This window comes from Oncorhynchus masou, chromosome 22, assembly GCF_036934945.1.
Source record: "Oncorhynchus masou masou isolate Uvic2021 chromosome 22, UVic_Omas_1.1, whole genome shotgun sequence".
NCBI classification, from domain to species: Eukaryota; Metazoa; Chordata; class Actinopteri; order Salmoniformes; family Salmonidae; genus Oncorhynchus; species Oncorhynchus masou.
The window spans coordinates 50,611,579-50,638,367 of NC_088233.1; the positions used below are offsets into that span (position 1 = coordinate 50,611,579).

Consider the following 26,789-nt stretch of genomic DNA (forward strand, 5'->3'; position numbering starts at 1 on the left):
CTCCGGGATGCTGGCCTTCTAGGCAGAGTTGCAAAGAAAAAGCCATATCTCAGACTGGACAATAAAAATAAAAGGTTAAGATGGGCAAAAGAACACAGACACTGGACAGAGGAACTCTGTATTTGTTATTCAACTTAAAAGCCCAATGAATACTCGCCTTTGTGTAGTGATTTAACTCCCACCGCTTCATTAAAGAATGTTTAATTGACTTTGCAGCAATACTTTGCCTCGACAAGAAAGAGTTCTTTGAAAATGTTTCCCTGTCTAGACGAACAGTGGTGTGGCTTGTTGAGAACCTCACAGAGAATATGGAACAACAGTTGAAAGACAAGGTAAAGGATTTCACCTATTTCTCCTTGGCCCTGGATGAGAGCAGTGATGCGTGTGACACGGCACAGTTGATATTTTTACAAGACATAATCCCAGACTTTGTAATTACAGAGGAGCTTGCTTCAGTGCAGTCAAGTAGCTGAGCTGAAACCAGATCAGAAAATGATTTTCCTGCATTGGATTATTCACCAGGAGGTACTCTAAATGTGTTCTGAAAATGAGCCTTGTGGATACAGTCACTAAAGTGGTAAACTTCATAAGACTTTAAACCACAGGCAGTTTGTCTCACTGTCTGAAGAGAGTCGGTCAAGCAGGTTTCCCCTTCCACACAAACGTGAGATGGCTGAGGTTGGAAGGTGCTTAAAAGGGTGTGGAACCTGAAGTCAAGAGTTTTTGTAAATGAAATGAAAATATGTGGATTTCCCTCAACTGCAAGATAAAGAATGGTTGGCTGATTTTTGCCTTCACCGTGGACATCATGTCCCTCGTGAATGAACTGAATTCCAAACTACAAGGGAAGGGCCTTTTTGCATCAGATGTACAGCCTTGTCAAAGCCTTCAAGGGAAAATTACCCCTCCTGACCCGCCAAGTAGAAGTCAACAACCTCACTCGCCTTCCGACACTACTAGTCTGTTCCCTATCAGATGACCAGCGGGAGAAGTATACATCGCTGCTGTGTGCTTTGAACGGTGAGTTCTCGTCGTTTTGAGGATTTCAAAGTGTTGGAAAATGACATGCTGTTGGTTTCCTCTCCTTTCACCTTCAACGTGGATAACGCTCCCACTGACATGCAACTTGAGCTTATCGATCTTCAGTCTGATGCAGTGATTGTTTTGAATAGTTCTCCAATGTCACTGACACGGTTCTATGCATCTCTATGAACAAAACTCTCCAAAGATTATGAGTCATGCTCAGATGTTTGTACTGTTTGGGTCAACCTATGTAGGTGAACAGGCATTTTCACTGGTGAAACATAACAAGTCAAGGCACAGATCATCTCTTACTGACTCTCAGCAATCCTGTGCATAGCGACGTCAGAAACTATACCTGACTTCACTGCTCTAGTCAATGCCCATCAGAGACTTCACTCCTCACGCTGATTGAGTAGTTTAAATGTAATATCTCTCTCTCTCTTGTGTTTTTGTGCATACCCTTTAACAAGAGTTATTTCAGTGGTGCTGATTGTTTAATAATGATTCACAGATAGATGTATCTATCAGTCATATACATTATGTATAATCCTGTACTGTGATTCTGGCCTGTGATGGCAAAAATATATTCTGTGGCCCTCCATGGAAAATAATTGCCCAGGCCTGGATTACAATCATCCTACATTGAACATTCAGCTTCACCACACATTTCACCCAACAGCCTCTTTTTCTCCCAATAACTGCTGTGTGTGTTTTAACAGTGACAACGGAGACAGGACGAGGCACCGAACACCACGCAACGCCAGGATGTCTGCGCCTTCACTGGGGCGATTCGTTCCTCGGCGGTTTCTTTTGCCTGAGTACCTGCCCTACGCTGGAATCTTCCACGAGAGGGGACAGCCTGGCCTGGCCACCCACTCTTCTGTCAACAGGGTCCTAGCAGGTACTAACCAAGATTGTTTCACTAGAGTACACTCTGCTTAGTGTGGTTGAATTGTCCTGTATGGATGTGATCACTGTAAAAGGAGTACGCTGCAATGCCCTTTTCACTCTACTGCTGTATTTCGCTGGCCTGATTTACCCATCCATTTTTGTTGGTGGAACCAAGGTGTAAAATAGAATATCCAAGCCAGTACAGTTCAAGTGGGCAACAACTAACTACTTGATTGCTCTCATACATCTCAATGTTATCCATTTTATTGTGTTATTTGCAATAGTGGTAGACACTACTCCTCTTTCACATCCAATAGCCTATCCACTGACCAAATTTCTCTCAGGTGCCTCAATCGGGGACGGCCAGTCGGCGGTGGCCAGCAACATAGCCAACACCACCTATCGGCTGCAGTGGTGGGACTTCACCAAGTTCGATCTACCTGAGATCAGCAACGGTATGTAAAACATTCAGAACATTGCAACGCCGACACAATTCCCTATTCTATCTGACAGACGATCTTATCATTTCCACACAATACATTTCTGTCTGAAAGTTCTGTAACCTTAGATCCTCCTAAACCGGTCCCTGCTCTCCTATTGTTTGAACAGCTATGTTTGCCGCTCTGATTGCGTTTACTTTAGAGGTCTACTGTATTATTGACATTGTGTACGTTTGCCTGGTCGTGTATATCTGTTGCCACCCCTCCAGCCTCTGTGAATGTGCTGGTGCCAAATTGTAAGATCTACAACGATGCCAGTTGTGACATCTCAGCGGACGGGCAGCTCCTGGCCGTGTTCATACCCAGCAGCCAGCGGGGCTTCCCTGATGAGGGCATCTTGGCTGTGTACTCCTTGGCACCTCACAACCTGGGGGAGGTGCTCTACACCAAAAGATTTGGTAAGTCTTGTCACGTAGTAGAGGACATCTTGCAGCCAGGGACTTGACCTTCAGGATACAGCTATAGCAGTGTTTCCCAAACCTCTCCCCTTAGTGCCCCCGGCCAATCCACTTATTTGAGGTAATCCAGTGATGGCAGACTTGATTCAGTTGGTCAACCTAATCATCTCATTCGTTGAATAAGGTTGTGCTAGTTGTGGACTACATCAAATGAGTCGAACTGTAGGAGGTAGTCGAGGAGAGGTTTGGGAAACAACTGAACTAGAGAATCTAAAACATTGAATCTAGTAAAATTGGTGCACTAAACAGAATATTATAGATGGTGAACCGTAACTACAGTACAATAATATCCTAGGAGAGTCTTGCCAAACCTTGTCAGTCTTAACGTTTGTCTTCCATCCTCCCACAGGTCCCAATGCCATCTCGGTGAGCCTGTCTCCCATGGGCTGTTACGTGATGGTGGGCTTGGCCTCCCGCAGGATCCTGCTGCATCCCTCCACCGACCACATGGTGGCGCAAGTGTTCCGGCTGCAACAGCCCCACGGTGGAGAGACCTCCATCAGGGTGAGACAGACAGAAAGACCCCCCCTAATGCAGGGAAAAGACCAGCTCGCTGGTTACATGTGAACGTATGTTCGTGAAGGTCAACAGTGAGGGAGAAGGGTAGTACCACAGATTGATACTACCGGGGTGGTGGTCACTATGGCAACCTTTGGAAAATTATTAAATGAGTCCAGGTAATCCCTCCCCGTTTGTCTATTTGGTGTCTAATGAACACAACCCAGGTTTGTAGAGGGACTTGGAGCGCGACTAGCGGACATGGCTTTTACCCATACCCAAAGGGTTCACTTTATTGTGCATTTGTTTAGTTTCAAGTTTTAATGTCACAAGTACAGTGAAATGTCTTTCTTGCCAACTCAAAACCCAACAATGCAATAACAAAGTCATTCTGGTATAAAAATGTAAAAAACATACGAAATATGAATACAATAAGTAAGGATACTATATACAGTGTCCGTTCCAATTACAATACCATATTTACAATGTGCAGGGACACTGGAGTGATGTTGGACGTTTATGATTGTTTGTCTGGGTTCTCCAATTGTTCCCTAGATGGTGTTCAACGTGGTTTACCCTATGGCTCCGGACCAGCGGCGGCACGTCAGCATCAATTCAGCCAGATGGCTTCCAGACCCGGGGATGGGCCTGGCCTACGGGACCAACAAAGGAGACCTGGTCATCTGCAGGCCCGTGTGAGTAGTGCTCCTCTGTGACCATTTTGTAAATCTTATATCTGATATCGGGGTGGTGCATTGGTGACTTGTTTGTTTTTGTAGTCCTCAATATACACTTTGTGTTCCTGGTATCATGAGTTCAGTGTATTCCATACCACCACCTCCAACACTGGTGGCGAATTGAATTTGATTGGTCTCTTGATTCGATTATTCTAATAGCCAGTGTAAACAGGAAGCCTCTGGATTGGAGCGGGTCAATTATTGGTCTGTAATGAGGTCATTGTCTGTGATTACATGAAGGAATCCCTCAGTGGAGATCAAAATAAAATGTTATTGGTCACATGCGTCGAATACAACAGGTGTAGACTTTACAGTGAAATGCTTACTTAAGATCAAATCAAATTTATTTATATAGCCCTTCGTACATCAGCTGAAATCTCAAAGTGCTGTACAGAAACCCAGCCTAAAACCCCAAACAGCAAGCAATGCAGGTGTAGAAGCACGGTGGTTAGGAAAAACTCCCTAGAAAGGCCAAAACCTAGGAAGAAACCTAGAGAGGAACCAGGCTATGTGGGGTGGCCAGTCCACTTCTGGCTGTGCCGGGTAGAGATTATAACAGAACATGGCCAAGATGTTCAAATGTTCATAAATGACCAGCATGGTCGAATAATAATAAGGCAGAACAGTTGAAACTGGAGCAGCAGCACAGCCAGGTGGACTGGGGACAGCAAGGAGTCATCATGTCAGGTAGTACTGGGGCATGGTCCTAGGGCTCAGGTCCTCTGAGAAAGAGAGAGAGAAGGAGAGAATTAGAGAACGCACACTTAGATTCACACAGGACACCGAATTGGACAGGAGAAGTACTCCAGATATAACAAACTGACCCCAGCCCCCGACACAAACTACTGCAGCATAAATACTGGAGGCTGAGACAGGAGGGGTCAGGAGACACTGTGGCCCCATCCGAGGACACCCCCGGACAGGGCCAAACAGGAAGGATATAACCCCACCCACTTTGCCAAAGCACAGCCCCCACACCACTAGAGGGATATCTTCAACCACCAACTTACCATCCTGAGACAAAGCTGAGTATAGCCCACAAAGATCTCCGCCATGGCACAACCCAAGGGGGGGCGCCAACCCAGACAGGATGACCACATCAGTGAATCAACCCACTCAGGTGACACACCCCTTCCAGGGACGGCATGAGAGTGCCCCAGTAAGCCAGTGACTCTCCCCTGTAATAGGGTTAGAGGCAGAGAATCCCAGTGGAAAGAGGGGAACCGGCCAGGCAGAGACAGCAAGGGCGGTTCGTTGCTCCAGAGCCTTTCCGTTCACCTTCCCACTCCTGGGCCAGACTACACTCAATCATATGACCCACTGAAGAGATGAGTCTTCAGTAAAGACTTAAAGGTTGAGACCGAGTTTGCGTCTCTGACATGGGTAGGCAGACCGTTCCATAAAAATGGAGCTCTATAGGACAAAGCCCTGCCTCCAGCTGTTTGCTTAGAAATTCTAGGGGCAATTAGGAGGCCTGCGTCTTGTGACCGTAGCGTACGTGTAGGTATGTACGGCAGGACCAAATCAGAGAGATAGGTAGGAGCAAGCCCATGTAATGCTTTGTAGGTTAGCAGTAAAACCTTGAAATCAGCCCTTGCTTTGACAGCAAGCCAGTGTAGGGAGGCTAGCACTGGAGTAATATGATCAAATTTGTTGGTTCTAGTCAGGATTCTAGCAGCCGTATTTAGCACTAACTGAAGTTTATTTAGTACTTTATCCGGGTAGCCGGAAAGTAGAGCATTGCAGTAGTCTAACCTAGAAGTGACAAAAGCATGGATTCATTTTTCTGCATCATTTTTGGACAGAAAGTTTCTGATTTTTGCAATGTTACATAGATGGAAAAAAGCTGTCCTTGAAATGGTCTTGATATGTTCTTCAAAAGAGAGATCAGGGTCCAGAGTAACGCCGAGGTCCTTCACAGTTTTATTAGAGATCAAAAGCAGCACTAAGGTCTAGGAGCACGAGGACAGATGCAGAGCCTTGGTCCGATGCCATTAAAATGTTATTTACCACCTTCACAAGTGCCGTCTCAGTGCTATGATGGGGTCTAAAACCAGACTGAAGCATTTCGTATACATTGTTTGTCTTCAGGAAGGCAGTGAGTTGCTGCGCAACAGCCTTTTCTAAAAGAATTTAGAGGAATGGAAGATTCGATATAGGCCGATTTTAGTTTTTTATATTTTCTGGGTCAAGGTTTGGCTTTTTCAAGAGAGGCTTTATTACTGTCACTTTTAGTGAGTTTGGTACACATCCGGTGGATAGAGAGCCGTTTATTATGTTCAACATAGGAGGGCCAAGCACAGGAAGCAGCTCTTTCAGTAGTTTAGTTGGAATAGGGTCCAGTATGCAGCTTGAAGGTTTAGAGGCCATGATTATTTTCATCATTGTGTCAAGAGATATAGTACTAAAACACTTGAGCGTCTCTCTTGATCCTAGGTCCTGGCAGAGTTGTGCAGACTAAAGACAACTGAGCTTTGAAGGAATACGCTGATTTAAGGAGGAGTCTGTAATTTGCTTTCTAATAATCATAATTTTTTCCTCAAAGAAGTTCATGAATTTATCACTGCTAAAGTGAAAGTCTTCCTCTCTTGGGGAATGCTGCTTTTTAGTTAGTTTTGCGACAGTATCAAAAAGGAATTTCGGATTGTTCTTATTTTCCTCAATTAAGTTAGAAAAATAGGATGATCGAGCAGCAGTAAGGGCTCTTCGTTACTGCACGGTACTGTCTTTCCAAGCTAGTCGGAAGACTTCCAGTTTGGTGTGGCGCCATTTCCGTTCCAATTTTCTGGAAGCTTGCTTCAGAGCTCGGGTATTTTCTGTGTACCAGGGAGCTAGTTTCTTATGAGAAATGTTTTTAGTTTTTAGGGGTGCAACTGCATCTAGGGTATTGCGCAAGGTTAAATTGAGTTCCTCAGTTAGGTGGTTAACTGATTTTTGTCCTCTGGCGTCATTGGATAGACAGAGGGAGTTTGGAAGGACATCAAGGAATCTTTGTGTTGTCTGTGAATTTATAGCACGACTTTTGATGTTCCTTGGTTGGGGTCTGAGCAGATTATTTGTTGCAATTGCAAACGTAATAAAATGGTGGTCCGATAGTCCAGGACTATGAGGAAAAACATTAAGAGCCCATTCTCAACAGTGCAGAGTTAAAAAGAAAAATATTTGTTTAAAAACTGTGAAACAGTCAAACGAGGCTATTCACAAGGAGTTCCAGTACCGAGTCAATGTGAAAAGTTTGGACACCTACTCATTCCAGGGGTTTTTTCTATTAGTATTCTTTATTAGTAACCATAAAGAACCTCTTGATACTCCCCATCCCGGATCCGGGATCGTGAATAAAGCCTCAGGCTCATTAGCATAACGCAACGTTAACGATTTCTGAAAATCGCAAATAAAATGAAAATAATGCGCCTGCTCTCAAGCTTAGCCTTTTCTTAACAACACTGTCATCTCAGATTTTCAAAATATGCTTTTGAACCATAGCAATTCACTAATTTGTGTAAGAGTATGCTAAGCTAGCTTAGCATTTTGAGTAGCATTTAGCACGCAACATTTTCACAAAAACCAGATAACCAAATAAATAAAATCATTTACCTTTGAAGAGCTTCGGATGTTTTCAATGAGGAGACTCTCAGTTACATAGCAAATGTTCAGTTTTTCCTGAAAGTCTTTGTGTAGGAGAAATTGCTCCGTTTTATACATCACATTTGGCTACCGAAACGAACCGAAAATTCACCAACAACGTCAAACTTTTTCCGAATTAACTCCATAATATCGACCGAAACATGGCAAACGTTGTTTGGAATCAATCCTCAAGGTGTTTTTTCACATATCTCTTCATTGATATATCGTTCGTGGAAGCCTGCTTTCTTCTCAGAATTCCATGGAAAAATACTTGCAGCTGAGGTTTGCGCACCAATTTCGGCGCAGGACACCGGGCGGACACCTGGTAAATGTGGTCTCTTATGGTCAATCTTCCAATGATATGCCTACAAATACGTCACAATGCTGCAGACACCTTGGGGAAACGACAGAAAGGGCAGGCTCATTCCTCTCGCATTCACAGCCATATAAGGAGACAATGGAAAACGGAGCCTCAAAAATCCTGCTGATTTCCTGGATGCCGTTTCATCTTGGTTTTGCCTGTAGCTCATGTTCTAGGGCACGCACAGAGAATATCTTTGCAGTTCTGGAAACGTCAGTGTTTTCTTTCCAAAGCTATCAATTATATGCATAGTCGAGCATCTTTTTGTGACAAAATATCTTGTTTAAAACGGGCACGTCTTTTCATCCAAAAATGAAATAGCGCCCCCAGAGTTTCAAGAGGTTAAACAAATCAAAATAAATGTTATATTTCAGATGCTTCAAAGTAGCCACCCTTTGCCTTGACAGCTTTGCACACTCTTAGCATTCTCTCAACCAGCTTCATGAGGTAGTTACCAGGAATCGATTTCAATTAACAGGTGTGCTTTGTTTAAAAGCAAATTTGTAGAATGTATTTCCTTGCGTTTGAGCCAGTCAGTTGTGTTATGACATGGTAGGGGTGATATACAGAAGATGGCCCTATTTGATAAAATACCAAGTCCATATTATGGCAAGAACGGCTCAAATAGTTTTACGACTTGAAGGTCAGTCAATCCGGAACATTTCAAGAACTTTGAAAGCACCTTCAAGTGCAGTCGCAAAAACCATCAAGCGCGATGATGAAACTGGCACTCATGAGGACCGCCACAGGAAAGGAAGACCCAGAGTTACCTCTGCTGCAGAGGACAAGTTCATTTAGAGTTACTACCCTCAGAAATTGCAGCCCAAATAAAAGCTCCAAAGAGTTCATTTAACCGACACATCTCAACATCAACTGTTCAGTTGAGACTGCCTGAATCAGGCCTTCATGGTCAAATTGCTGCAAAGAAACCACTACTAAAGGACACCAAGGAACATGAGCAATTGACATTAGACCGGTGGAAATCTGTCCTTTTTGGTCTGATTGGAGTCCAAATTGGAGATTTTTGGTTCCAACCGCGGGTCTTCGTGAGACGCGGAGTAGGTGAATGGATGATCTCCGCATGTGTGGTTCCCACCGTGAAGAATGGAGGTGTGGTGTGGGGGTGCTTTGCTGGTGACACGGTCCATGATTTTGATTTCTTTTTTTAATTCAAAGCACACTTAACCAGCATGGCTACCACAGCATTCTGCAGCGATATGCCATCCCATCTGCTTTGCGCTTAGCCCCACCGATCACTTGTTTTTCAACAGGACAATGACCCATCCCACCCTTCAGGCTGTGTAAGGGCTATTTGACCACGAAGGAGAGTGATGGAGTACTGCATCAGATGACCTGGCCTTCATAATCCCCCGACCTTACCAATTGAGATTGTTTTTGGATGAGTTGGACCGCAGAGTGAAGGGCTTAGCAGCCAACAAGTGATCAGCATATGTGTGAACTCCAAGACTGTTGGAAAAGCATTTGAGGTGAAGCTGGTTGAGCGAATGCCAAGAGTGTGCAAAGCTGTCAAGGCAATGGGTGGCTACTTTGAAGAATGTCAAATATAACATATTTTGATTGAACACTTTTTGTTACTACCTGATTCCATATGTGTTATTTCATAGTTGTGATGTCTTCACTATTATTCTACAATATACTAAATATTTGGAAAATCCCTTGAATGAGTAGGTGTCCAAACTTTTGACTGGTTCTGTACATGTGGGTAAGGTTTTAAAGTGACTAGGCAATCAGGATTTATAATTAACACAGTAACAGCAGTTTACAGTGCCTTTGGAAAGTATTCATACCCCTTGACTTTTTCCACTGTTACGATAGTCTTATTCTGAAGTTGATTTAAATTGCTTTTATTCCTCATCAGTCTACACACTATACCCCATAATGTCAAAGCAAAAACATTTTTTTAGACATTATTGCTAATTTAATATATATATATATTGTTTTTAATAAATCAAATGTACAGGTTTTCAGATCCTTAGTACTATGTTGAGGTACCTTTGACAGCGTTTACAGCCTCACGCCTTCTTGTGTATGACACTACAAGCTTGGAACACCTCTATTTGGGGAGTTTCTCCTATTCTTCTCTGCAGATCCTCTCAACCTCTGTCAGGTTGGATGCGAAGCATTGCTGCACAGCTATTTTCAGGTCTCTCCAGAGATGCTCAATCGGGTTCAAGTCCGGGCTCTGGCTGGGCCGCTCAAGGACATTCAGAGACTTGTCCCGAAGCCACTCCTGTGTTGTCTTGTTTGTGTGCTTAGGGTCGTTGTCCTGTTGGAAGGTGAATCATCACCCCAGTCTAAGGCCCTGAGCGCTCTGGAGCAGGTTTTCATCAAGGATCACTCGGTGCTTTGCTCCGTTCATCTTTCCCTCGATCCTGACTAGTCTCCCAGTCGCTGATAAACATCCCCACAGCATGATGCTGCCACCACTATGCTTCACCATAGGGATGATGCCACGCTCTCTCCAGACATGACGCTTGGCATTCAGGACAGAGTGGTTTCATCAGGCCAGAGAATCTTGTTTCTCATGGTCTGAGAGTCTTCAGGTGCCTTTTGGCAAACTCCAAGTGGGCTGTCATGTGCCTTTTACTGAGGAGTGGCTTCCGTCTGGCCATTCTACCATATAGGCCTGATTGGTGGAGTGCTGCAGAGATGGTTGTCCTTCTGGAAGTTTTTCCCATCTCCACAGACGTACTCTAGAGCTCTGTCAGTGACCATTGGGTTCTTGGTCACCTCCCTGACCAAGGCCCTTCTCCCCATATTGCGGTGTTTGGCTTGGCGGCCAGTTCTAGGAAGAGTCTTGGTGGTTTCAAATGTCTTCTATTGAAGAATGATGGAGGCCACTGTGTTCTTTGGGACCTTCAATGCTGCAGACATATTTTTTGGTAACCTTCCTCAGATCTGTTCCTCGACGCAATCCTGTCTCTGAGCTCTGTGGATAATTCCTTCCACCTCATAGCGAGAGGTCTGAAAACTTTCAGAAAGAACTATGTAAAGTGTGTGTGTGTGGCTAGAGTCTAGTGGGTGTACCGTAGAGCAGCGTTTCCCAAGCTCTGTCATTTGGGCCCCAAGGGATGCACATTTTTGTTTTTGCTGTAGTACTACACAGCTGATTTAAAATAATCAAAGCTTGATGATTATTTGAATCAGCTGTGTTGTGTTAGGGCAAAAAACAAAATGTGTGCCCCTTGGTGTGCAAGTGACTGAGTTTGGGAAATGCTGGCATCGAGCCAGTGCAAGGCAATCAGTGCAAAACAATTAGGATGGATGGATAAACAAATAATAAATTGTCCTGGCAGCCATTTAACTGTTCAGCAGTCTTATCGCTTCAGCGTAGAAGCTGTTCAGGTGCTTTTTGGTCACAGACTTGGCGCTCCGGTGCTGCTTGCCATGTGGTACAAGAGAGAACACACTATGACTTGGGTGGCTGGAGTCTTTGACAAATTTTTGTGCATTCCTCTGACACCACCTGGTATAGAGTTCCTGGATGGCAGGGGGTTCTGCCCCAGTGATCTACTTGGCCGTACGCACTACCCTCTAGTGCCTTGCGGTTGCATGCTGAGCAGTTGCCATACCAAGCAGTAAATGCATCTAGTCAATCTTTTGAGGATCTAAGGGCCCTTGCCAAATCTTTTCAGCTTACCGAGAAGGAAGAGGTGTTTTCGTGCCCTCTTCATGACTGTGTTGGTGTGTTTGGACCATGATAGATCCTTAGTGATGAGGATGCTGAGGAACTTCAAGCTCTCGACCTGCTCTACTATAGACTCATCGATGTGAATGGGGTTGTGTTCGGATCTGTTGGGGCGGTATGCGAATTGGGAGTGGGTCCAGGATTTCTGGGATGATGGTGTTGTGAGACATGACCAGCCTTTCAAAATATTTCATGGCTGCAAATGTGAGTGCTACGGAGCAGTAGTCATTTAGACGGGGTCCCTTTGTGTTTTAGGCACAATACCTATGGTAGTTTGCTTTAAACATGTAGGTATTACAGACTGGATCAGAGAGAGGTTGAACATTCCAGTGAAGACACTTGCCTGCTGGTCAGCGCATGCTCTTGAGTACGCGTCTTATTAATCAGTCTGGCCCTGCGGCCTTGTGAATGTTTTAAAGGTCTTACTCACATCGGTTATGGTGAGCGTGGTCACAGTCATCCAGAACAGCTTGTGCTCTCACGTATGGTTCAGTATTGCTTGCCTCAAAGTGAACATAGAAGGCATTTAGCTTGTCTGGTAGGCTCGCGTCACTGGGCAGCTCTCGGCTGGTTTTCCCTTTCGCAATCCGGGATAGTTTGCAAGCCCTGCCACATCCGACGAGCGTCAGAGCCGGTACTGTAGGATTCATCTTAGTACTGTATTGACGCTTTGCCTGTTTGATGGTTAATTGTAGGGCGTAGCTGGATTTCATATACGCGTCCTGCGCATTGAAAGAGGCAGCTCCAGCCTTTAGCTCAATGCAGATATTTCCTATAATCCATTCCTTCTGGCTGGGATATGTACTTATGGTCACTGTTGGGACAACGTCGTCTATGCACTTATTAATGAAGCCGGTGACTGATGTGGTAAACTCCAATGCCGTCGGATGAATCCCGGGAACATATTCCAGTCTGTGCTAGTGAAACAGTCCTATAGCTTAGCATCCGCTTCATCGGACCAATTCTGTGGTGAGCACGTCACTGGTACGTCAAATTTTGAGTTTTTGCTTGTAAGCAGGAATCGGATGGATTAAGTTATGGTTTGATTTGCCAAATGGAGGGTGGGGGAGAGCTTTGTTTGTGTGTGGAGTAAAGGTGATCTATAGTTTTTGTCCCTCTATGGTCAACTCCAGTCCTCGGGGGCCAGAGTGATGTCATACTTTTCCCCATCCCTAGCAACCACAGCTGATTTTAAACTAATTGTATTGTAAACTGAAGATCATGGTTAGTTGATTATTGGAGTCAGGTGTGTTAGCAGGTGCTTGGGCAAAAGAGTGATACCTATCAGGCTCCGGAGGACTGGTGTTGCCCATTCCTGCTGTAGTTGCACAGGTGACATGCTGGTAGACAGGTGTTTAAAATTGAGCACACCACCATGAAATCTCCATAGACAGGCCATTCTACTGCCAATGTTTAACTGAAGAGCTCAGTGACTTTTTAACATGGCATCGTCATAGGATGCCACCTTTTTCCAAAAAGTCAGTTCTTCCTGCTAGAACTTCCCTGGTCAACCGTAAGTGGTGTTATTGTGAAGTTGCTCCTAGACGTTTCAACAACGGCTCAGCTGTGAAGTGGTAGGCCACACAAGCTCACAGAAAGAGACTGCCGAGTGCTGAAGCGCGTAGCACGTAAAAATGATCTGTTTTTGGTTGCAACACTCACTACCAAGTTCCAAACTTTCTCTGGAAGCAACGTAAGCACAAGAACTGTTCGTCGGGAGTTCCTGAAATGGGTTTCCATGGACGAGCAGCCGTACACAAGCCTACAATCGCCATGCCAAGCGTCGGCAGGACCCGTGTGAAGCTCGTCTCCATTCATTGGACTCTGAAGCAGTGGTTCGGGCTAGTTAGGGTGAAGAGAAATCTTAACGCTACAGCATACATTGGCATTCTAGATGATTCTGTGCTTCCAACTTTGTGGCAGCAGTTTGGGGAAGGCCCTTTCCCTGTTTCAGCATGACAATGCCCCCCCCATGCACAAAGCGAGGTCCATACAGAAATGGTTTGTCGAAATCGGTGTGGAAGAACCCACTGAACATCGGTGGAAATCGGTGTGATTTCAAACCCATCGAACACCTTTGGGATGAATTGGAACACAGACTGCGAGCCTGGCCTAATTGCCTAACATCCGTGCCCAACCTCACTAATGCTCTTGTTGCTTAATGGAAGCAAGTCCATGTGGCAATGTTCCAACATCTAGTGGAAAGCCTTACCAGAAGAGTGGAGGCTGTTATAGCAGCAAAGGGGGGCCAACTCCATATTAATACTTATGATTTCAGAATGAGATGTTCGAGCAGGTGTCCACATTCTTTTGGTCATGTAGTAAATATTACCAGTAGTATATTTTACTGTTAATTCCTATAATGTATAATCTACAATGTTTGTTTGGTTACGTTACTGTTTGTTAATTCATTCAATAGGCTGGAATAATAATATTTTACTGTTCTCATTGTCGGAGTGGACACGTTGTTTGCAGAGCGCACAACCTATGCTACACTTGTGAAAGGTCTTATTTTATTCCATTTCCAAGTTTGGTGAATATAGTCATGGTCTTTCCTTTCGAGTACTCCTGTCAATGTTGAGTAAGAGCGCCCACTAGAAGATGGCCTATAGGCTACCTGGCCTGCCCTCAAATGTAGGAATATAAATGTGCTGATTTGAGGATTTTATAGTTTTTCTGATTGGTTAATGCGCCATCACTAATGAGCTGTGAAACTTCTCTAAGTAATGTTTTCTTCACCTCAAACGGCAAGCAAACCAGTTTTTTTTTTTTTTTTACATCACATTGAGTTAGTCATTCTCAATGATTTTGAAAAATCTTTCCAGCTCTCTCCCTTTCGATAACCACTCAGCGTGAAAGGGAAAAATGTCTTGCTCTGATCCAGTAGAAATGTCATAAAATAGGCCTACCTCATTACTTGTTATCCCTTGTGCAAATAGCCTACAGCTGTGTCTGTCCCGAGCTCACTGGCACAGGAAACGCTGAGGGCCCAGAATATGTTGCAAGGAGCTTCAGGCCGGACCCAAGTTAATAGTTGATGCAATGTTTTAAATTGATTTCAGACAGGCCATGCGTAGCCAATGTGATTTATAGGATATTTACCTTCAGGCTGCAATGTTTTTATTTGTTGGCCTTATAGGATATTTTTACATAGTTGGCAATGGAAATAGAAGTCAGGTTTGTATATTTTTAGGTTTGTATCATATTCATTTAGAATTGGATGGAATTTTGATTAACCACGTGACAATGGTTTTGAGATACGAAGACGTTATTATAAATCAAATTAAACTTTCAATAAAATGTGTATATGAAAAACATAATTGTCAAGCATGGTAGATATGGTAAGATACATTGGCATTCCACATGAGAACTTGCCAACTCCGCGTGTAGCCTATTTCCAGCAACTTCAGGAGAGTAATGTCAGAATCTGACAAAGCCAGTAGTTTTTTTTTTCTGGGTATCTTGATCTCTGGCTCTCGAGTAATTTGTCTTATTTCATCCAACAGTAAGCTGAATGCATCAGACTAGCTCAATACATATATAGTTGATGTTATTAAAACACAGGGTGTGTCTATAAATGGAAAAATAGGCTACACCTTTTATAAACAAAGCGACTACTTTCGGGTTGACTAAGATTATTTTTTTTGGTCCGAGACAGCCCTAGTAAATAGTATGGTCTACAGCTTATCATTAGGGATTCTAACTTGGGCGAGCAGAACTTCATGACTTCCTATTATAGAGATTATATATTAGAGATTGCGCACCAGCTGTTGTTAGAGAGACCCCACCATTTTAGCGGACTCTGACGTTCTGTCCTGGCGATGCATTGGGGAAAAAACAGCTAGATTTGTGTTATCCATGTCCCTGTTCAGTCATGACTCGGAGAAGCAGAGTATATTACAGTTCTTAATGTCCCATTGATAGGATAGTCTCGAACGGAGCTCATCCAGTTTATTTTCCAGCAATTGTGCATTCACCAATATAACAGAGGGTAGAGGCGATTCATTATTCATGTCCATAAGCTCTTTTAGGTCATAGGAAACGATGGTGAAAGCATTATGGAGAGATCCAATTATGACGACATCGTCGCCGATGATAAATGTTGTCTGTTCTCTAGGTTCTACCGTAGTGATGGAGAGAGCCCGGCCGAAGCAAGCTCAGAGCCCATATTCACAGTCAACAGCAGTGGTGGAACCAGCAGAACCCGCAGTACAGATCGACCAGGGTGAGGAATCTAGGACCCAGAAGGAGTTGTTGACACCTTTCTCTTACCCTGCTCGCTGTGTGCACTGAACTGTGGCAAAATTCGGAAACTTATCCCAAATCCCCAGGTTTTCCAGAAATCCTCAAATTTTAAAACCGGGGAATTTGGGGGAAGGTTCCAGAATTTACAACCCATAACTGTTATGAGTGTCCAGCCAATCTTCTCTGTGGTGTTTGTCTTCTCCAAGGGCCCCCAGTCGTTCCAGCTGGAGACTTGACAGAGACATGGGTCTCATGAACGCCATTGGCCTCCAGCCCCGACACCCCGCCCCCTCTGTGAACTCACAGGGCACTCAAACGCCCATCGTCCAGCTGCAGAACGCAGAGACGCAGACAGAGAGGGACCTCCCCAGGCCCAGCACCTCCCACGCTGCTGCTTATGGTAGGAGACATAGTAATAATAATTAGAGCCCAACCGATAAATCTGTTGACTGATATTATAGGCCGATATTAGCCTTTCCCAGAAATACACTCCTGCTCAAAAGTTTGGGGTCACTTAGAGATGTTCTTGTTTGTGAAAGAAAAGCTAATTATTTTGTCCATTTAAAATATCATCAATCAATCAGAAATACAGTGTAGACTGGAAAGTGTAGCCGTTTCCAGCTAAAATAGTCATTTACAACATTAACCATTTCTACACTGTACTCCCGATCAATTTGATGTTATTTTAATGGACAAAAAAATTTGCTTTTCTTTCAAAAACAAGGACATTTCTAAGTGACCCCAAACTTTTGAACGGCAGTGTAAATGTATGTCTTCATTCCACAGATAAAGCGTCAATATTATATACCTAGAATGAACAAATACAGTGCATTCGGAAAGTATTCAGACCCATTGACCTTTTCCTAATTTTGTTACGTTACCGCCTTAATCCAAAATGTAGTTCCTCATCAATCTACACACAATACTACATAATGACATTGAAAACAGGTTATAAAGATATCTTTGAAAATGTATTAAAAATACATATGCCTTGTTTACATAAGTATTCAGCCCTTTTTGCTATGAGACTTGAAATTGAGCTCAGGCATACCCTGTTTCCATTGATCATCCTTGATGTTTCTACAACTTGATTGGAGTCCACCTGTGGTAAATTCAATTGATTTGACATTATTTGGAAAGGCACGCACCTGTCTATATAAGGTCCCACAGTTGACAGTGCATGTCAGAGCAGAAACCAAGCCATGAGGTCAAAGGAATTGTCTGTAGAGCTCCAAGGCAGGATTGTGTCAAGGCACAGATCTGGGGGAAGGGTACCAAAATGTGTCTGCAGCATTGAAGGTCCCCAAGAACACAGTGGCCTCCATCATTCTTAAATGGAAGACGTTTGGAACCACCGAGCCTCTTCCTAGAGCTGGCTGCCCAGCCAAACTGAGCAATCGGGGGAGAAGGGCCTTGGTCAAGGTGGTGACGAAAAAACAGAAGGTCACTCTGACAGAGCTCCAGAGTTGTGGAGATGGTAGAACCTTCCAGAAGGACAACCATCTCTGTAGCACTCCACCAATCAGGCCTTTATGGTATAGTAGCCAGATAGAAGCAACTCCTCCGTAGAAGGCACATAACAGCCCGCTTAGTTTGCCAAAAGGCACCTGAAGATTGTCTCTGGTCTGATGAAACCATGATTGAACTCTTTGGCCGAATGCCAAGCGTCATGACTGGAGGAAAACTGCCATCATTCCTACAGTGAAGCATGGTAGTGGCATTATCATCCTGTGAGGATGTTTTTCAGTGGCGGGGACTGGGAGACTAGTCAGGATCGAGGGAAAGATGTACGGAGAGATCCTTGATGAAAACCTGCTCCAGAGCACTCAGGACCTCAGACTGGGGGCGAAGGTTCACCTTCCAACAGGACAGAGACCTTAAGCACACAGCCAAGACAACGCAGGAGTGGCTTCAGAGCAAATCTGTCTCTGGTGAGACCTGAAAATAGCTGTTCCGCAACACGCCCCATCCAACCTGACAGGACTTGAGGATCTGCAGAGAAGAATGGGAGAAAATCCCCAAATACAGGTGTGCCAAGTGTTATACCCATGAAGACTCGAGGCTGTAATTGCTGTCAAAGGTGCTTCAACAAAGTACTGAGTAAAGGGTCTGAATACTTACAGTACCAGTCATAAGTTTGGATACACTTACTCATTCAAGGGTTTTTCTTTATTTTTACTATTTTCTACATTGTTGAATAATAGTGAAGACATCAATAATATGAAATAACCCATGTGGAATCCTGTAGTAACCAAAGAAGTGTTAAATACATCAAAATACATTTTATATTTGAGATTCTTCAAATAGCTACCCTTTGCTTTGATGACAGCTTTGCATACTGTTGGCATTCTCTCAACCAGCTTCACAAGGTAGTCACCTGGAATGCAGTTCAATTAACAGGTGTGCCTTGTTAATTTCTGGAATTTCTTTCCTCAATGCATTTGAACCAATCCGTTGTGATAAGACAGGGCGGTATACAGAAGATGGCCCTATTTGATAAAAGACCATGTCCATATTATGGCAAGAACAGCTCAAATAAACAAAGGGAAATGACAATCCATCATTACTTTAAGACATGAACGTCTGTAAATACGGAAAATTTCAAGAACTTTAAAAGCGCAGTCACAAAAACCATTGAACGCTATAATGAAACTGTCTCTCATTAGGACTGCCACAGGAATGGAAGACCCAGAGTTACCTCTGCTGCAGAGGATAAGTTCATTAGAGTTACCAGCCTCAGAAATTGCAGCCCAAACAAATGCTTCACAGAGTTCAAGTAACAGACACATCTCAACATCAACTGTTCAGAGGAGACTGTGTGAATCAGGCCTTCATGGTTGAATTTCTGCAAAGAAACCACTACTAAAGGAGACCAATAACAAGAGACTTGCTTGGGCCAAGCAACACAAGCAATTGACATTAGACCGGTGGGAATCTATCCTTTTTGTCTGAGTTTAAATTTGAGATTTTTTCCTTCCAAACGCTGTGTCTTTGTGAGATGCAGAGTAGGAGTCAAGCATGTGCGGGAACTCCAAGACTGTTGGAAAAGCATTCCTCATGAAGCTGGTTGAAAGAATGCCAAGAGTGTGCGACACTGTCACCAAGGCAAAAGGTGGCTATTTGAAGAATCTCAAATGTAAAATGTATGTTAATTTGTTTAACATATTTTTGGTTACTACATGATTCGATATGTTATTTCATAGTTGTGAAAGTCTTCACTATTCTACAATGTAGAAAATAGTAAAAACATTAAGAAACCCTAGAATAAGTAGGTTTGTCAACTTTTGACTGGTACTGTATGTAAATGTGACATTTAAAAAAAATATACTGTTTTTGCTTTGTCGTTATGGGGGGATAATTAAATACTTTCCCAAATGGACTGTAATTTGATCTCTGATCATTCTAGGCATGTAGTTACCAGCTTACAATTGGCTCATTCATACCCCCTCTTCCATGTAACTATTCCCCAAGTCTTTGCTGTAAATGAGAATGTGTTCTCAGTCAACTTACCTGATAAAATAAGGGTTAAATAAAATAAATCCGCCCTTTTGCAGTAATTAAAAGAAAAAAATTGAAATCGTTACCTGAACATCATTCAACCTTATGTCGCAATGTGAGCAAGAGTATTTATGGTGCTTTGACGGTGAGTAGCTTGCCACAGGCAGTGCATTTGAGTAAGTAAATAATCAGAAGTACGCTTCACCAAGCAAGCAGCCTTGTCCTCATCACATTCTCACGTAGTTAACGTTAGATGACAAGCAAGCCAGCAGCAGGGTAGTGAGTTTAGTTATCTAGCCAGCAAGGCAGTTAGCTTAGCTAGCTAGCATTATGTTCTACTTGTGTGTTAACACTGGACATGCGCCAAAGTGAACACTCGTCCTTGATACAAAAATATATATGTCACTGTCTGGGCCTATTATGTTAGCTAGTGGGGTTATTTTGTTTCTTTTCAAATATGCAATCTGCAAAAATCAAGACAGTCTATCATCCATGATGAGATGAGTAGCTAGCTAGCTAAATTAGAACTCTGACTTTCTCCGTAGTCTGTATCGGACCCAAAAATATATTGGTCAGGCTCTAATAATAATCATTAGGTGGGTGCCTATATTTGTTCTGTTTCAAGTGTGTATTATACACACGTATGGAATGTTTGTTTTGCATTTCCCATCTCCCTCAGATACACCCAACAGGAACCCTGGAGCAATAAGGGTGCCTTGCTCAAGGGCACATCGACAGAGTTTTCACCTTGTCGGCTTAGGGATTCGAACTAGCAAACTTTTGGTTACTGGCTCAATGTTCTAACCGCTAGGCCACCTGCCGCCGACTTCTCATTGGCTCCATGTGTGACAAAGAAACACTGAGATCCAATCAGATCGTTCTCAAAGACCCATTTACATTCAATTAAGAGTCAGCTGTAAAGTATTATTTTGTATTTAACATAGATATTAACCTTCAACCAATGTATGTCTCATCTAACTTACTGTGCAGTTTCGTGTTGCAGTTTTTTTGATGAAATGTTAATGTATCAATGTTTTCTCTCTCACTATCTCAGAAGTCCGCCAAGAGCTCCCGTCCACGAGCCGCGAGGCCAAAGGGAGCCTCGAGCAGCCACAAACCAGCCAGATCGAGGACAGTTCCCTGGGGGACGCCTCAACAGAAGCCGGCACCTCTACCGCTAATACCGGTAATCCTCCCAGTCCCACCTACTACCCTCACTTTTTATAATGCCATAAAGCAGGGTTGGGGTCAATTCCAGCCAATTCAGAAAGTAAACCCAATTCGAAATGTTACTCATTGAAAAGCATAAGGAATTGGAATTTCAGTGTACTTCCTGAATTGAAATGGAATTGACTCCAACCCTGTCACAATGCCTCTTATTGTACCTTCTATATGGTTTTACAGCATGTTTTCCACTACAATGATCTCCAGGCGGGGTGCAAAGGCCCTCTAGTTTTTATATGACTAATGACGGTACATGGTCAGGAAGGGCTGTCTCAACTGTCTGTTTTGCAGAGGAGAGAATCCGTGAAAGACACAGTCGTTAGGTTCTAATTCTAATTGAGTAAAAACTCAACGGACACTTTGAAAGCTCAACCAAGTTTATTCTTCCCAGAGGATCGATACAACCTTTTCACACAAGCACTGATATTTAACCCTTCCTCCAAGGCTGAGTCTCCTCCTACACATCTGAACAAACATTTTGTCTTTACTGCTAGGCAGGACACAAAGAGAAACGGGCCATAGTTTTATTTCTCCCTTAACGTGACCTGATCTCTTATCAATACCTGCCACGTGTGATCACTTTCCCTACACTCAGTACATTCCAAGCTTAATTGCACACACTATATACCTTCCTCCTACAGATAACCATTAACTTCTGGTGTAGACCTTCTAAACCCAAGCACCCAATATTTCAATAGGATACCTGATAATTAACCCTATCCAGAGTTTAGGCGTTAGTACCCAGAATCCATCACAGGTAACTGCCAAAATAAATGACACGCCAATAGTGTCTTTATAGGGCGTTGGGCAGCCATGAGCCCCCAGAACAGCTTCAGTACACCTTAGCATAGAGTTTGCAAGTGTCTGGAACTCTATTGGGGGGGGGGTGCAGCACAGTTCTTCCACAAATTCTATAATTTGGTGTTTTGTTGATGGTGGTGGAAAACACTCAGGTGCCTCTCCAGAATCTCCCATTAGAGTTCAATAGGGTTGAGATCTAGTGACTGAGACACACACCCTTTTAAACCCCCTATGCTTCTTCGAGACCCCTCTTTCACTGAGATCTGTTCTAGCCAAGGTAGCCAAAATAATGTGCAACTAGGATTTTTATACATGACCCTAAGCATGATGGGGTGTTAATTTGATGTAAATGGGGAATAACGGCGACTCATTGTTGGGTGGTCTGTCAAAGTGCGCGGTACAGCGAGAGCTACGTCACCAGGTTTTGCAGCCCCCCAGTGGAATAGTGCAACTCTGAAAATAAGACTAATTCAGGAAGCCCAATCGATTGTGATATATGGCATATACCTTCTTTTTTTAACGTGTGATACATTTGGGTCGTGGGTTCGCAATTTGGATATTTTCTGAGCTCTCTGCCAAGCAAGGAGGAAACATCAGACCATGGAGTTACTGCTCGTGCAACAAATACAATAGTATCAGATGGCGTACTGAACACAGCGGTGCAAGTCGCCTTAAGATAAGAACGTAATATTCAATATCAGTAAGTTAGACTTAAATATTAGCACTTCATATACTGATTGGTAATAACATTTAATCTGGATAATAACACAAAACTAATCCGAAGGCTAGAGAAATGTGTCGACAAAAATTACGAAAACTAGCAACACTCAAACATGGCGTGGGGACTCAATCTCCAAAAAACACAAACCATTTATGCTTTTCACCACTGGGTCTGGTAAGTGTGTAACGCGATCTGTTGAAGTTGATAGATGACAAACTGGGCATACTTGAATTAGTCAGTAAGGATATAAAGGAGTTGAAGGAGAACCTTGAAATGAGTGACAAAGGAGCTGCGATAATGGAGAAGAACCCACGATGAATAAAAAGGGATATGCCAGGCGTACTCTCTGCCTCAAAGAAACCAATTATGTCAACAAAGGGTATCAAGCTCTGCTGGCACATTGTAGAACAGATATCCACAGGCAGAAAGTGTACAATGTAATAATGTGCAGTGTAGCCCAAATATACTGCTTTTGTTGTGTTGAACTTGACATTAACACTTGTGTGAGTGAGGGGAGATTATTCCATTTTTTTACACAGTGAATGTTATTTTTGCACACGTAGCCTTGTGCTTGATCGACTTGATCGATGTCTACTATAGTGGCCACGATAATAAAGCAAAAATAGAATGCCTGTTTGTTTCATTCTACTCTGATGTTTTTTCCCCAAGTGCAATATTTAGATGTGTGTGTGTGGTCACAAGCGTTCTTATTATAAATGCTGTCATGGCTACCTGACACAGTCGCCAGGTGTACGGTGTTTCTTCTGACACAATGGTGCGGCTGGCTTCCGGGTTGAGCGGGCATTGTGTCAAGAAGCAGTGCGGCTTGGCTGGGTCGTGTTTCGGAGGCGTGCGGCTATCGATCTTCGCCTCTCCCGAGTCCGTACGGGAGTTGCAGCGACGGGACAAGGCTGTTACGACCGATTGGATACCACAAAATTGGGGAGAAAAATGGGTAAAACCGTTTTTAAATAATAATAAATAAATAATTGTGACGGCTTAACAGATAATAAGAAAAGAATAATAATATTTACCTGGCTCAAAGAGAAGGAAAGTAATATCTATTGTTTACAGGAAACTAATTCAACAATTTTAGATAAAGTTGTGTGGACTGGGGGGTAAAATATACTTCTCCCATGGGCAAAGAAACTCCAAATTAAGTAAGTAATTTTGATTCGAATGTGCAAATTGTCCAAACCGATCCTTATGGTAGTGCTTTGCAAAAGTATTCACACAGCTTTGCTGTTTTTTCCCCAATTTTGTTGCATTACAACCTGTAATTTAAATGGATTTTTATTTGTATTTCATGTAATGGACATACACAAAATAGTCCAAATTGGTGAAGTGAAATTTTAAAAATTACTTCAAAAAATTATAAAACGGAAAAGTGGTACGTGCATATGTATTTACCCCCTTTGCTATGAAGCCCCTAAATAAGATCTGGTGCAACCAATTACCTTCAGAAGTCACATAATTAGTTAGATTGCACACAAGTGGATTTTATTTAAGTGTCACATGATCTGTTACATGATCTCAGTGTATATATACACCTGTTCTGAAAGGCCCCAGAGTCTACAACACCACTAAGCACGTGGCACCACCAAGCAAGCGGCACCATGAAGACCAAGGAGCTCTCCAAACAGGTCAGGGACAAAGTGGATAGAATACGGCACCTGCCAAGAGAGGGCCGCCCACCAAAACTCAGGGACCAGGCAAGGAGGGCATTAATCAGAGAGACAACAAAGAGACCAAAGATAACCCTGAAGGACCGGCAAAGCTCCACAGCGGAGATTGGAGTATCTGTCCATAGGACCACTTTAAGCTGTACACTCCAAAGAGCTGGGCTTTACAGAAGAGTGGCCAGAAAAAAGCCATTGCTTAAAGAAAAAAATGAGCAAACACGTTTGGTGTTCGCCAAAAGGCATGTGGGAGAATTCCCAAACATATGGAAAAAGATACTCTGGTCCGATGAGACTAAAATTGAGCTTTTTGGCTATCAAGGAAAACACTATATGGCACAAACACAACTCTTCTCATTAACCTGAAAACACAGTGAAGCATGGTGGCAGCATCATGGGGATGTTTTTCCCATCGGCAGGGACTGGGAAACTGGTCAGAATTGAAGGAATGATGGATGGCTCTAAATACAGTGAAATTCTTGAGGGGAAACCTGTTTTATATCCTCCTCCCCCCCCACACAATTTTTTTTTTAATTCCAGGTTATAAGGCAACAAAATAGGAAAAATGCCAAGGGGGGTGAATACTTTTGCAAGCCTCTGTAGATGGATGATTTAAATATGTTATTGGACCATAAACAGAGATGGCCCATGAACCTTTATGGACCAAATATTGATGATCCACGCTTCTTTGAAAATGTATATAATAAATGATCAACCCTGCAAGAAATACAAGACTTTTATTATAATACTGTTTTAAATACCTCAATGGACCGTAAAGGAAATCGCACTACAAACTATCACCCTGAGGCACTTAATGAAATCATCAATGTCATGGATATATTGGAACTAGTGGATATATGGAAGCTTAAATATTCTGACATAGTGAGATATATACATGGAGGAGGTTTAATATCCTGACCTAGTGAGATATAAATGGAGGTTTAATATCCTGACCTTGTGAGGTATACATCGAGGTTTAATATCCTGACCTAGTGAGATGTACATGGAGGAGGTTTAATACCCTGACCAAGTGAGATATACATGGAGGAGGTTTAATATCCTGACCTAGTGAGATATAAATGGAGGTTTAATATCCTGACCGTGTTGAGGTATACATTGAGGTTTAATATCCTGACCTAGTGAGATGTACATGGAGGTTTAATACACTGACCTAGTGAGATGTACATGGAGGAGGTTTAATACCCTGACCTAGTGTGATATACATGGAGGGGGTTTAATATCCTGACCTAGTGAGATATACATGGAGGAGGTTTAATATCCTGACCTAGTGAGATATACATGGAGGAGGTTTAATATCCTGACCTAGTGAGATATACATGGAGGAGGTTTAATATCCTGACCTAATGAGATATACATAGCGGAGGCTCAATTCAGCTAGTCGTCTTGACTACTTTCTTATGTCATTCTCGTTGGCACCAAAAGTTAGTGTTGATAGGGGATAGAATGCGGTCGGACCATCCGATAATTGGCACATACATTACTACATTTCCACGTGGGCGAGGATATTGGAAATGTAATTAAAGCTTATTGGATGATAACTTCTTTTTAACTAGGACAGAGATATTTCTATAAAAAAAAAAAAAAATCGAACATAGGTACAGCAAATCCGCTTATTGTATGGGGCACTTTAAAATGTGTTTTTAGAGGCCATGCAATTCAGTACTCGTCTCTAAAATGAAAGCAATTTAGGCAAAGGAGTCTATAAAGGAGTCTATATTAACAAAGGAAATAGAAGGTCGAAGAAAACGGATAGCAATAAAAAGGCTCAGAATAGTTTAGAGGAAAAAGAAATGGTGGAACTTATTCAACAAAGATCAAGTGTAATATATTATAATAATAAAGCAAACCTGATAGAATATGGGGAAAGGTGCACCAAATTATTGTTTGATCTTTAACATAGAAATGCTACCAAAAATAATTTACTGAAACTTGTTACAAATGATGGAGCCACCCAAGATTCACCAAATGTATATTTTGAAAGAGGAAGCAAAGTACTTTAAGCATATGTTTTTGTTTCTCCTCCATCTCCTCTAACCGAAGCTAATTGTATGGATTTGTTTTCATATTAATAATGTAAAGTTAACAGCCATACAGAAAGACTCAGGCGAAGGCCAAATTACAGAGGAGGATCTTCTAGATGCAATTAAAGCCTTAAACTCCAGGGCTGGATGGCATACCAGTTGAGGTATATCAAGCCTTTCTTGATATACTCAGATGACTGTTATTAGAATGTTTTAGTCTACCATTTACATAGGAGTGGTTATCAGACACTCAACAAGGTCTGATTTCATTATTACTGAAACAGGATACAAGTGGGATATATAAAGATCCTGTCCATTTTTTTTTAAATTGGAGGCTCCTTACCCTTCAGTGTTGTGATGCAAAATGTATAGCGCATAGAATTAAAAAGGTATTGTCGGAGATTATTCATTCTTATCAGACAGGTTTTTTAAATGGACGATACATGGATGATAATATGGCAAGTACTGGAAACAATGGAACACTATGCAAAATCTGGGAAACCAGACCTGCTTTTAATAGTTTACTCAAAGGCTTTTGATAAAGTACGACTGCAGATAGATAGAAAGACTCATACAGGTGAAGTCGGAAGTTTACATACACTTACGTTGGCGTCATTAAAACTCGTTTTTCAACCACTCCACAAATGTCTTGTTAACAAACTATAGTTTTGGCAAGTCGGTTAGGACATCTCATTTGTGCATGACACAAGTCCTTTTTCCAGCAATTGTTAACAGACAGATTATTTCACTTGTAATTCACTTTATCACAATTCCAGCT

General features: G+C 42.7%; 1 protein-coding gene across 1 annotated transcript in view; it reads left to right on the forward strand.

Annotated features, from left to right (window-relative positions):
• The window catches only part of ambra1b (autophagy/beclin-1 regulator 1b), a 63,492-nt gene that overhangs the window by 17,319 nt on the left and 19,384 nt on the right, over window positions 1-26,789 (forward strand). The window contains exons 10-17 of the mRNA XM_064930497.1: window positions 1,743-1,924; window positions 2,259-2,369; window positions 2,624-2,812; window positions 3,222-3,376; window positions 3,926-4,065; window positions 15,919-16,026; window positions 16,253-16,446; window positions 20,599-20,730. Coding sequence (XP_064786569.1) covers window positions 1,743-1,924; window positions 2,259-2,369; window positions 2,624-2,812; window positions 3,222-3,376; window positions 3,926-4,065; window positions 15,919-16,026; window positions 16,253-16,446; window positions 20,599-20,730 — 1,211 coding nt within the window. The remainder of the gene's footprint in view (window positions 1-1,742; window positions 1,925-2,258; window positions 2,370-2,623; window positions 2,813-3,221; window positions 3,377-3,925; window positions 4,066-15,918; window positions 16,027-16,252; window positions 16,447-20,598; window positions 20,731-26,789) is intronic.